Source organism: Phymastichus coffea, unplaced genomic scaffold, assembly GCF_024137745.1.
Source record: "Phymastichus coffea isolate CEN01 unplaced genomic scaffold, Cenicafe_Pcof_1.1 PCOF00050, whole genome shotgun sequence".
NCBI classification, from domain to species: Eukaryota; Metazoa; Arthropoda; class Insecta; order Hymenoptera; family Eulophidae; genus Phymastichus; species Phymastichus coffea.
The window spans coordinates 1,029,782-1,043,144 of record NW_026706861.1 but is presented as its reverse complement, the minus strand read 5'-3'; the positions used below and the strand labels follow the sequence as shown (position 1 = coordinate 1,043,144).

General features: G+C 33.2%; 2 protein-coding genes across 2 annotated transcripts; both read right to left on the bottom strand.

Moving 5' to 3' along the window:
- Window positions 1-6: 6 nt before the first annotated feature.
- On the bottom strand, window positions 7-3,897 carry LOC131665376 (coiled-coil domain-containing protein 102A). The gene is made up of 6 exons (XM_058937236.1): window positions 3,505-3,897; window positions 3,266-3,394; window positions 2,491-3,155; window positions 2,187-2,412; window positions 1,627-2,111; window positions 7-1,544 (listed from the first exon to the last, which is right to left on the bottom strand). Exons 2-6 carry the CDS (start codon window positions 3,377-3,379, stop codon window positions 1,421-1,423), a joined length of 1,614 nt encoding a protein of 537 aa, XP_058793219.1. The 5' UTR covers window positions 3,380-3,394; window positions 3,505-3,897; the 3' UTR covers window positions 7-1,420.
- Window positions 3,898-4,185: 288 nt separating this feature from the next.
- LOC131665375 (blastoderm-specific protein 25D) lies at window positions 4,186-12,262 on the bottom strand. The gene is made up of 13 exons (XM_058937234.1): window positions 10,817-12,262; window positions 10,226-10,631; window positions 10,047-10,156; window positions 9,775-9,968; window positions 9,475-9,717; window positions 8,917-9,337; window positions 8,158-8,362; window positions 7,520-7,876; window positions 7,113-7,446; window positions 6,424-6,952; window positions 5,983-6,361; window positions 5,814-5,914; window positions 4,186-5,736 (listed from the first exon to the last, which is right to left on the bottom strand). The coding sequence occupies exons 2-13, from the start codon at window positions 10,575-10,577 to the stop codon at window positions 5,599-5,601; spliced, it is 3,363 nt and encodes a 1,120-aa protein (XP_058793217.1). The 5' UTR covers window positions 10,578-10,631; window positions 10,817-12,262; the 3' UTR covers window positions 4,186-5,598.
- Window positions 12,263-13,363: the final 1,101 nt, after the last annotated feature.

The window sequence follows — 13,363 nt, the reverse complement described above, 5'->3', positions numbered from 1 at the left end:
TTATAAATGATGAATATTGCATTATTAGTTTGACAATACACTGTCATTTGATAAAGACTGTATCAAAACTAAATAAAAAATACAAATGACAAATTGCTGTATAGCTTTGAAAATAATAATCGCAAAATTATACAATTTATATAGTCTGTGCATTCCAGAATGTAGTATTTATATATAAATAAAGCTTTTTATATAATTATTTAAAAATAAAAAAAAATTAATAAATTAGGGATTATTATTTCTCTCAGTTTTCTACTTAAATGTACGAAAGACCAAACAGTGAGCTTGCAATGAAGAGACAAACATTTTATGACACTGTATACGTCCTTACAAAGATTCCAACGATAAAAGCGACAAAATATCATGAAACGTGACTTAAGGTACTCGAAGATTTGCGTATACAGTTTGACGCATTATTGCTTGAAACTTGACATGTAAATTCAGATACAAGATTTTGAATCATATATTCGTTCTTGACATTTTTTCGTACATGACATCAGAAAAGGTATTATTTTTTTAAATTAGTTTCATCTTATATTATTTTCTTTTATCACGCATCAGTCGTTTGGTAATTCTGAGGTATTACTTATAATATTCATACGTGAGTCTTATTTGACATAAATGCACTGATTTGTTTGCAAATATGTACACACATGAAGTATTTATATACATAAATACTACATCAATTATGAAAAATTAATGTTTATTGATCAAGAAAACTAGAACGTCATGAGCATTTAAAATTGGAAATAAAAGCCATAGGCTCTTGAGCATTTACAAATTGTTATTAAAATAATAAAAGTACTAGTTAATTATATCACATAGTAGACAAAAAACTTATTGATTATTTCAACATTGACTAGTTTTCTCAGCTAATAAAGTAATAAAAAGAATTATCATTAAATAGTAATGAACACGTTGAGAAAATGCGAGACAAGCGATAGTCCTATATACACTAAGCGAGTATATTGTAAGCGTCACAGACAAATTGCAAATAAGTATCAACTAAATATGGTTGTTACAATATTATATTGAATGCTAACAAGTGCAATAGAGAAATAAGATTCAATTTGAATTATCTCAGTTTTGCTTTGAGCTAACGCATCAGCGAAATAGTCATATCGAGTTTTTCCTTTTGTAAGGAGACTATTTTTACAAATTTACAGAAACAGGTATGAGGAAGAGTGTCGTAGCGCTGTTTGTCGCTTTGATCGTTAAAAAACAATCATTACATTTTTATACACTTATATAGATCTCTGTTACACTTTTTCTTAAATATGGAAGTTTAATATATAGATAATATCCTTTATGACGTGCAGGTACTGGGCAATTTATCTGGGTTCTCCGAGAAAATACATTTCTAATATGTGTGAATGCTTAATATCTTTCATCGAGGCACAGTCTCATCTGAAGTTTCTTTTTATGAATTCTTACCGTTAGCATCGCCGTTCCCTTCATTATCGTTATCGTTGACGTTATCTTCGTTGCTAGTTTTATCATCCATAATCTCGGCGACTACGTCTGGTGCTCGGCTTTCGAAAATACTTTGAGGCAAAAAAAAATCAATTGTCATTTTGTTAATTTGAATGAACATTTTTTAAATTCCACTTTAAAAAAATGTCTCACCTATTCCTATAATGCTCCAGTTGCGCATTGGTGTTCTCTAACTGCTCAGTCAGATCTTCATTATTTCTCTGCAACCTTCTAATGGTATTATTCGCCGCATCAACTTCATCTTGGACTAAAGCCAATTCTTTCTTCAGTTCGTCGACTCTTACGCGAATTCTTTTAACTTCAGCCTCGTACTGTTCAGAACGACGCATAGCATGAGTAAGTTCCGTAGTCTTCTCCGCCAACATTTTCTTAACTTTCGCATGCGAATGTTTCAAGTCTGCGAGTTCTTTATTTCGATCGAGTAATTCCTGTTGTAGTTGTTTCGAATCTATATCACAACTGGATACCGGACGAGCTCGGCGCGTTTCTGCTCGATCTTGTAAATCACGCATTTCACTTCGAAGCTGTTTGTTCTCGCGCTCAAGAGAAATTTTTTCGGTTTCGAGGCGCTCGCGTTTGCCCCATTCTGCTGCGTTTTCTGCTTGAAGTTTCTCCAACTAAAATTTAAAATTGATACATCATTTTAAGAAAATAACGAAATATTAATAGATATTCATACAGTGAAATATTACCTCGGCTCGTAGTTCTGATAGTCGCCGATCCATGCCTTCTCGGTTGCTAGCTTCGTCAATGAGATCAGCTTGCGCTGCACTAAGTTCTCCTTGAAATCTACCTTTCAATTCTAAAAGCTCTTTGATTGCTTCTGTTCGACTGTCTTGTAACTCCTCACATCTTTCTCTGAGCTGAACTACTTCGTTTCTTAATTTTTCTATCCCTCTGTGCAATGAAGATTTTTCCCTAAGAAAACAAGTATTTTACATAAATAATTGAGCTTATAACACTCAATTACACTGATACAGAAATAAAAAGACATACTCTCTTTCAGCACTTATTGTCTTTGTGGCCTCTTCTAATCTTAAATTAAGCATAGACATTTTTTGCACTAAAATTTCTTCATTGGCTGACTCTATTTTAGAATGTCTTTTTTCTTGAGGTGTAGGTGATGAATCTTTGTCCAACGAATGCTTTGGTACAGCTCCTTGCATGATATAGTCATCAATGTCTTTGTCTGAAGAGCTTCTAGTATCTGAATCTTTGGGAGGGCTCTTACATATAATAAACTCTTTTTTTGAAGAAGAAGGAGTACTTTTTTCTGATTTTTCAACATTACTATCAAGTAGCTCATCAAAATTCAAACCACTTTTGCATTGAAAATCTGTTTCTAAAGATGAGATCAGTTGCTGGTCAATATGTCCAGCATGGTTTAGAAATATACTACGCAATTTCTCTAGTTCTCTTTTCAGATATGCATTCTGTGTGCCAAGTTCTTTAGACTCATGTTTATATACGCTAAGTTCTTTTATTGACATTTCTAATTTTGATTTCAGTGTTTTAATATCTTTTTTGGCTTTGTTCCTTTCATCTCGAACTTCACACCACTTTTCTCTCCAATTTGCAGTACAGTCAGACCACCATCGCATGGTCTTTTCCATCTGTGCTGCTCTTGCTTTGGTTTCTTCAAGCTCTCTGTAGAGCAGTGTCTAAAATAGTTATGATAAAATAAATATATATTTTGATGTTCTAAGCATTATATAAAGAAAGTTAACTACATATTTCTTTTTAATTGACAGAACTATGAAATATGTCTAACCTCTTTGCTTTCCCATTCACTGTCAGCATATCGAGGTGAACTTGGTAAGCTAGCATCATGTTCCCTTAGATGCCTCCTCGAGGAAGTGCCACTTGCTGAGGATGATTGTGCCATGTTACATATGACCTACTACATAAATGAATTTTAATTTGATATTATGTCTGATTAACCATTTTCTATGTTTCTATATAAAAAAGTGATGTTTTGATTATATTTATATTTATTAAAATGAAACTCACAATTTATAGATGTCAATCCATTTATCTCATCGCGTATCCAAATACACTTTCCAATAAACGTCAAAGGGTTTAAAGTGTTTAGCCATTGACATTTTTGCAGACACTAATGTATGAATCACAATTGAAATCGATCATATCCGGACATTCGAATAAAAAGGGGTGGTAGTGACAAAAGCACTTGTCGGCGCTGAATTAACATAATATTGCGATCAACAATTTTATACGGCTAAACTTAATAATCTAACTGATAGATTTCCAAAATTATCAAAACAAGACTTAATATTTTTATTTAGTCATCTCTCTGGAAATGTAATCTTATAATCTAGCTTCACTTTCAGGATAAATATGGCAGCGCGAGCGCGAAAAATTTGAATGGAAAAACAAGATAATACATTCGAGAGCATATATAAAGAGAAATAAAACACTTGCACTATGATTATGTTCACTTTGAATGAGAACATTTTTCCATTTACAGTAGGTATCATTCATCTTTCACGAAACTTTATTTTCTATGCGTTATATAGCATATTTTATAAATTATGCACGCTGCTATAAAATGCCGAGGCTAAATCTACGCAAAAACGCTAATACTGTTTAATAATTAATATAAAAGTATTAAATTACAATATTTAAGAGGATAGAGAGAAACAAACTTTTTCATTTTATTAACATTAACTTTATTATTTTTTTTTTCATAACTCATATTATTTTACAAAAAAAACTTGTATATCAATTCACAATAAATAGTTCTATAAGAAACTCGCATTGTATTTTATAATTTACATATTTTAACATTCCTTACGTACATTATTTATTGATAGGTATAATTACAAATAAATATATTTAATCAGTTGTAACTCTCAACTTGCACTCTATGATATGAAAACTCAACCCAGCTTTCACTTAACATTGATCCTACAAAAATACTATTGCAAAAATACTAAAAAGCCAAAAAGAATAATTCAATCAGTACATTAGATATATCGTTATGCAATGTTGTCTATTATGAAATATTGCGTATTGGTACACAAACTTGAAAATTCTATTAGAGACTGGCAAATGAAATATTAGTCCTAGTACTGATTTTAAATAACGTATTATATTCGTGTATCACAGCTGAAAACTATAAAATATGCTTACGTCAGTGCCGTATATTCATAAAGTGGGTAAATTCTATTCTTTACAAAATTATATTCAACTATAATAAATATATATAATAAATATTGTAATTTATATTTGTAGCCTCAAGTATCCATCAGAATATTTTTTTCTAAATAATTAGACACTTAAGAATGACAAATAATTATCTGTTTGAATTGCCGTATATAATAAAATTTACCCGCTTTTAACTTAGACAACTAAATTTTTAAATAAATATGAGAATTTTGATATTGATGCAGTACTCAAAATTTTTGTTATATCTTACTACAAAGCTTCAGTTTCAAAAAATAATAAAAAAGTATTGATATCAACATAGTTAGAAGTGACATTGCAATTAGTTATTAAGGGTCGCGGCAGCGACCCTGCGGTATGAAGGTACATATAACAATAACGTCGGATTATCTCCGTTTGAAAAAAAATGTAAACATAAAAAAAAATATCATTTAGACAACAAAAATATTTGTTTAACGCTGAGTTACAGACTTATTATTATTATTATTAATATAATATATTGCAGACTTCTTAAAAATATAATTTATTCATCATTATAAATTATCAAGTAAACTAATAAGGCAAATCGAGTTCTTTCGCAGATAGAACATCTTCGATTTATATATGTATACAGATGATATAGTTTACTAATAAACTATAAAATAGAAATTACATTCAAAGAAATTATAGAATGTTACGTGAAAACCAATAAATTTTTTCATTAAACTTATGAAATATTGATTTCCAAAAACTCTTCATTTTAATATGCATTGTTCAATGAACTGGTATAGCAATGACTAACAAGTTAGAGCAAAGAATTAATTTTCACACCTTATCACTGAATACTTATACGATGTCATCTAATTTTTGCCGAAATTTAATCTGAACCGTATATTCTACTTCTCAACTAATGTACATTAATAATTTATCTGCCAGAGAATTTTATATTAACGTAGACTCGATGCGACTCTCCGTCAATATCTGGCAGTGCTGTTCTAGGCGCTTTATGGTTTCTAAATTTTGAGAATTTTCCACGAACAGTTCCTTGGTCAACAAGTCACCTTTCATCAATTTTTCATTCTATAATAAAATAACAAAAACTGTTCCAAATGAAATTCTTAGTAAAACAAAATGAGTAAAATAAAAAAATAATTTACCAGCTCCTTATTAATTTTTATTTGCTGATTGAGCTTATCCTCTGTAGACTTGATGATACAGTGAAGATTATTAGTTTCAGCTACGTGTTGTTTCCACATTGCTACAAATAATTCAACATTTAAATATTTAGTTAAGAAACGTTGCTATTCAAATAAAAAATGAATATACCATGCATAGCTCGTTGACCCTCTTTTTGTTGAGCTTGAGAAACAAACTGCATGTACTTTAACCTATGCTCCTGTGCGTGCAATTTCGCATATAAATTCGAAAAGATATTCTGTTCTTCGGTACCAGCCATTGGGTACATATGATAAGCATTCATGACTTTGATGTTTTGAAGTTTAATTATCTCCTGCTTGAGTTTTTCCTTTTGCTTCAACATATTTTTGTACTCCACATCACCATCTAATTTATTCTGATGGCGACGATGACGCTTGTTACCTTTTCCCTCGCCTTTTCCGTGAACTTTTTTCTGATCCTGTTGCTGATGCTGCAGGTGCCTCTTGTCACAGCAGTTTGAAGTAATTTGTGTCACCGGTTTATGGCACTGAATACAAATGAATCACGGAAAAAATAATTGCTTTCTACGTAACATTTATTATTACTTACCTGATCACATTGCTGTGTATAATTTTTAGCTTCCGGATGAACAGTAAAATCGACCTTATCCGATCCACCCTCGCCAGATCCACTGGATGAACACAAAACGTTGTATAATTCCGGATACTTATTCGGAGGATCATCTTTATCTGGGAATTGCACTGATATATCAGCAAGCGACAATTTCTTTCCATTCTCTAATTTTTCTTTAAGCTCTTCAATTTCTTTCGTTTTCCTTTCCATCTCCTCTTGAGCCTCTAACTTCCATCGTTCGAATTCTTCTTCAAGATTATTATACTGCGATTCAAGCCCGGATGTTTCCTCAATAGGCGACAGTCGACCGCCATGTTTATCATTGGTATTAAACTGCTCCTCGTATTCGGCCATTTTCTCGATTAGTTCGGTAAATTTTTCGTCGCTGATCTTTTGTTCTTGCTCGAACAACTGTCGCTCTTCGTCGAGCTTTGACGCCCAATAGTCCTCGCATTGCTCATACTCCGATCTAAGCAATTCTAAACTCTTTTCTAGGTCATTACACCTGTGTTGGCAGAAAAAAAATGTACGCGTTAGGGATAATCGACGTATATTTGAAAAAGTGTAAGGTGAATTAAATCATATGCACGTGAATTATGTTACTTTGAAGTTTGAAGCTTAGAGTTAGAAAGTTTTGCTTAGCTATTATTTTTCAACATACATACCTTTCAAGTAATAATTTTCTCTCTATAGCAAATCGAGAATCTTCAGATTTCAATGAATCCCTGCTCTGGAAGTTTAATTTTTTCGAATCTAAATTATTTATAATACCCTTTTTGTTGTTGTTTTTCATTTCTTTGCGCGGTGTATAATCTCGGAAACCTGTAAGTTTATTCTTCATTGCCTTAATACAATAATCATCGATGTTATCATCAAGCAAATCATGAATCGTATCGTCGCTGCTCGATATCCTTTTGTAGTGTTTGACTCTGTCAGTCTTAGTGAAGACTGAATCTCGATAAGTTTCCGTTGGTTGTAAAACACATCTTGATTCTGCTTCTATTAACAGTTAAATTCAATTAAACCTATTCACATATAAAAAAAAATCTATGTACAAAAAATAAAAGCCTACCCAATTCATTGGCCAAATTCCTTAATTGCTTTTTTTTCTTGTTGGGAGCAGGCAACGGCGTATTCACCGGTACACTCGACTGATAAAGTTCCAATTCACTAATGAGACAAGATACTTCATTCCGGAGAATGGAACATTCGGCGCAGAATTTAGCACTGGTCAGGAAGTTCCGGAATTCTTGTATTATCTCAGTCAACTTGTTGATGCTGTTACCGTTGCTACTATCCTCGAAATTTATTCTATTTCTCATCATATCACTTGTTTTATTGATTTTAGATTGATCGGCAGGAAGTTTTGATTGCTGTTTATCCTCGTCCTCGGTATCGCTGACTTCGGTTGTAGGCATACTTACGACACCTGCGGAAAAACATCGAACTTTTGTTTGGATTGATACAAACTCAATGTTTTCGCCGATCTAATTTGATGTGTTTATTCGTCTTTTTGATTAATTTAAACATTATTACCTTGTATTTAATGCAAATTGATTTTTATAAGTAATAGTTATACGATAATTATACGATATGTAAATAATATGTAATGATACAAGTTTTTACGACTCAACTGCTAAAGTAGATAGAATAAAAGTGAATAAAATTTCAGATATGATAATATTATAAATAAAGTAAAAAAAGAATCACCATCATTCTCATCTGATATGGTAGATCTGACATCAACACTCGAGACGACACTTTTGGCATCATTATCACGATGTTTGAGCATCTCAAGCTCGGATGTGAGCTCGTCGTTGTGGTCCCTCAATATTTTCATTTCCTCGTGTAAACGTTTAATATGTGCCATGAAGTCGCTGACTTGTTCATTTTCTTTTGTCTCGATACTTTCCACCTAAAACACACATAAAAAACAATTGACAACAGCTACGATCACACATGTAGGCGCGCGAGATGCGCATTAAGGCAGTGCAATTCACGAAAATAGAACGTTGCGTGTGGGGATAGGGTTATAGTTTATTCCGGTCTCCCGTAGTCGTCGAGAAAATTTTGTTTTGCTCTCTCAGTCAAATGAAGAATGATACGCTGTAGGATAGCCCACGCAGATTATAAATTCGAAAGTACGATTCGCTTATCAAGGATTTCAAGTGGGATTTCAAGTGGGTTGGGTGATGATTTTGGAATTCGTTATATCAGGAATTATAGCTCAAGAATTCACAACGACGAAGTTTTGCTTGCGATTTAAAGCTTATCGATTGGTTATAACGGATATGTTTAAGAAAGAAAAATAAAAATAATTCCTGTACGCGTGGTGAGTTTGCATTTTTTCCGTTACAATTATCATTATTTATTACGCTCATTGAATTATTACGTTCTCATTGAATCGTTACGCTCATCGAATCATTATTAACTGACAGTCACACGAATAATAAATCTTAAAAATCTCACCTGAGCATGAGCAGCAGCAAGCTCTTGAATTTGTATCGATAACTGACTATTGCAAGCCTCAAGTTTCACGATCTCATCATTCTGGTTTCTATTTTCCTGCTCAAGTTGCTTCAACTCCTCAAGAACGGAACTCAACTCATTTCTAATTCTTAGCTCCTCCTGTTGCGCCAATTGTAACTGATCTTCCAACGATTTAAGACTACTCGAATTTTTCTCTCGTTCACTATGCAATTGATTGGACAGTTCTTTCAAAGCTTCAACATGTTTGGCTTCTAATTGACAAATTTGTTCTTGATAATTTTTCTCCAAGCGAGTCTGATGCTCATCGACGTCTGAAGCCAATAGATTCGCTCGATCGTTCGCCTCGATTATGTCAGTGCGTAGTTTGTCTCGCTCGCAGCTGAGATGCTCCAATGACGAACTACCAAGTGGGTGGAATACAAAATTACGTTTTATTTTTTTTTACGTAATTATGCTAATTCAGTATCTCGATAAAAAAAATTCTAGCTCGAGTGTTTTTTCACGTAATAAAATTAATTGTTTTAAATATTGACTTACTTTAAATTTCGTACTTCCTCTTGATAAAGACTTAATGCTCCCTTTAATAAGCGTATGAACTCCACTGAATCCCCCTTAGCAGACATATCACGATGAAGCTTAAGCTCGGACGATAAGGCATTTAATAAGTCGGTAAGACTAATCATTGCTGAATCAAATCCTAATGTGTTCAGTAGTGAATTAGCTTCCCATACACCAGCCAACTCCCACAGTTCAACAATCACATTTCTTAATACTTGTCTACTAAAATAATTTATGATCAATACTGTTGTCAATAAAATTAAATGTTCAGTATCTTACCCAGCATGATAATGTACAAAATCTTTATTGCAATTTGACTTTGTAGCATCTCTCATTAGATGGGTCGACCAATTGGTGTTTGATTGTTCTTGAAGTTTGTTATTATTGTAACTTTGAAAAAAATGTGAAAACTCCTCGAGGTTGATTAAGCCGTCACAGTCTATATCGAGTTTTTCAAAAATAAGCTCGATTGCCTGAGAGTATTAATATATATATATATATATATATATAAATTATTTACCAACAATACCAAAGTTATTGTATTAACTCACTTGTTTAGGAAGTGTAGGTCCTTTACTACAAAAACTATTTACATCATCACACAGTAGCGAGTTCTGATTGCTCCATGTTTCTTGCCATCTTCGACGGCCAAACGTGTTATCTGACAAAGATTTAATTATAAGTGCCCTAATAGCAAAGATTCTGTATCGAAATAATATTATCTACTCACCATTTTGCTGTTCTCCACTATTCATGGTCCCAATTGGTTTCTTATTCATTTTTCTTTCAGATAAAATCAATGATTCACCATTGATGTCCATCTCAGGACTATCTGGCCCCTCTTGATATTTGCCCAGTAGTTGAAGGAACTTATTACGAAACTCATAGAATGATATAAACTTCTGGGTGGTATCAATATTAAGCAGCTCAAGTATAGCATCTCTGTGATTGACATCAAGTTCAAGTTTTTTACAGAGAACAAGCAGGCCATTTTTATCCAGTTGGCTTCGTCCTTCTGCTAGGCAGCTTTTGAACACTGCAAGTAATTGCTGCTCGTAAGGATCGGTAGGCTCTTCCTCCATCTCATGCCTCTTGCTTACGTCTGATAATTGTCCAATGTGTAATTGGTTCAATACCTAAACCAAGTAAGTCACAGTAAAAATCTTAAAAAAATTAAATGACTCTGCAGTCTTTAAATTGAAAAAAATACTAAAAAATTTTAATATCAAAAAGCACAATGATTTGTCAATTGAATTATTATGGCTTATTTCACTAAAACGAAATGGCCGGTAAGGTTATTCATTTGAATATTCACACGTACGTTGGCATAAATCAATATCCTTGAGCAAGAATAATGCTTGTATCATCGATCAAAATCATTAAAGGTTAAAACCAACAGATTTGCGTAAATGATATTGACGAAGTACCTCTACAAATACACACTAAATTGTCGTGCACAGAGCTGATCTTTCAGTAATCAATTGATTGTAAGATAACATATCAAGAATATGCACAGTTAACAAACTTACTAAGAGCAGTAACAGCCTCTAGCTAATACGAAAGACAAACTCTTTCTGAATACTATGAAAATCAGGTAAATAATTACACAGTACGCACAAAGTCGCTACACACACACATTCATTGAACGTGAACGCGTGTTCTAAAAACCGCCAAACGAGGAAAACAAACAGTAAGAATGAGTCGACGCAAACGTGTATATGGAATAAGTTGTATATATATCGAACGTCGTCGTGCAGCGTGTATGGCAGAGACCAAACAATAGACCACGCTGCAATTCCAAAGCGTATATCTATATATAATTATTTTTACCCTGAGAATGCTCGACAGAGAAGCTTACTCGACAATGACATGCGTCGAATAAACGTAAGATAAATGGAATGATGCGATCAGCTGATCGAAACATAGTCTCCTTGATCGTGCCTTACACACGGTTAGGTTTTTAGATGCCTTATATAGTAGACGCAGTGTAATGTATGCATACGTATGTCCGCACACACGTACACGTGCGCGCGCGTATACTTGTCCTTGTCAATTTGATTATATCGACACATTACTTACACGATCCTACGACCACTCTTTCCATTATACTCGTTACAGCAATAGCTCCAGTATGTATGTGCACGTGTACAGTAATACGGTGCGTGTCTTCGAGGGGTATATTTTTTATCGAAACGTGGGAGGTTGACTACGCACAGATTTCTCTTTTTTCCTCTCTCTCTCCCTCTCTCTCCCTCTCTCTTCTCTCTTCTCTCTGCTCTCTTTCTCTCTCTTCTCTCCTCTCTCTCTCTATTTCCCCCTCCCTTTCTCTCTCTCTCCCTCGGGAAAAGAGATCTAAAACAACGATGATTTTAGCTATTTGGGTTTTATAGTATTTATTTTAGGAAAAGGTGATTTTTAATTTGGATTTGGTAATACTTTGTGTGACGACGAATTGGCTTCTAAAAAGTTTGCCGTATACCGGTCAATCTACTTATATTGATTAGAAGTTTAATTGAATAAGATCAATTTAAAATTTTAAAGTTTAACATCATAGATAATATCATAGAGCTAAAAACATCCGTAAGTCGTTAAAATTGTTTTGATTTAAAAGGTATCTGTTGTAAGCAACGTATATTGTATAGTTTGTTGTTTGTTAATTATTAATTGTTAATTAATCAATATGTCTTTGAGCTAAATGTTAGACATGTTGCGAATTGATTACATTGTTATTTTACAACACGTTGAATTTGTATCAGCTTTATCAAAAAATAAAAATTTAATACACATCCTCCTCCCTAGTTTTCTTAAATCGTCGTTCTACTGAATTGATTTTGCTATGAATGGCAACTAAAGGAAAAAGTTTAATTATTTATTATTGTCAGCTGTCAATCAACTTGCACCATAAACTGCGATAAGAACTGCTTACACAATCCATGTGTTTAAATTTAAACGTTTAATATGACGTCACCCATAAGAAATACATTGTCACCAATTTTAAGCACTTCTAAACGTTTAAATTTAATGACAATGTATTTCTTATGAGCGACGTCACATTTGCACACTTAAAACCTTTAAAGTTAATACATAAGATTTTAAGGTTTTGCCCTGAGTAATTGTCATAATGTATATTAATTTTATGCTAGATATATAACATTTTCTTAAGGGAATTATGGCCAACACTAACATTCTCATTTAGTCATGACGAAATTATCTCAGACCCATATAACAAAAGCGTAAGTATAAACGAATTCTCGTGCGTCATATATTTCTTGGCCTCAAATAATGTAATTCCGGAAAATATCGATAATCGCATTAAAAAACGCACAAAAATCGAGATACAAAATTTGTGTATAAAATTATTCAAAAAAAAAAAAAACGAGTAACAAGTATTCCGTGAAATGTCAAACAAGAAACATCCTACATTTCGGACACGAATATAAAACCATTATATCGAAAGGGTTTGGACGATTATCAAATCAATTGCGATATTCAGTTTAGGAAATCTTCAGCTTTAGTTAGGGAATACCGCGGCTCACGAGTCACAGATGTACTCGTATATACCTAATCTATGGCTGACGTAGATACAAACGACGGTCAAGGAAAACTACAAGAACATTCGACTACAACGATGTCCTATTAATTACAATTTCAAAATATATAACGATGTAAAAGACGTTACGCGTGCAAAGTTTCAGGCTCAACTGAGCAGAAAAAAAAATTCATCCTCGCGCTATTTCATTCGCAAAAACGAGCGGTTCGTCCGCGCAACGACGCTCTCGAAATGAAGATGAGCGGCATACGTGACCACAGGTACTGGGCGTCTGACGACGAATGCGCGCGTGTAGGGCGTTCTAAAAATACACGTCAC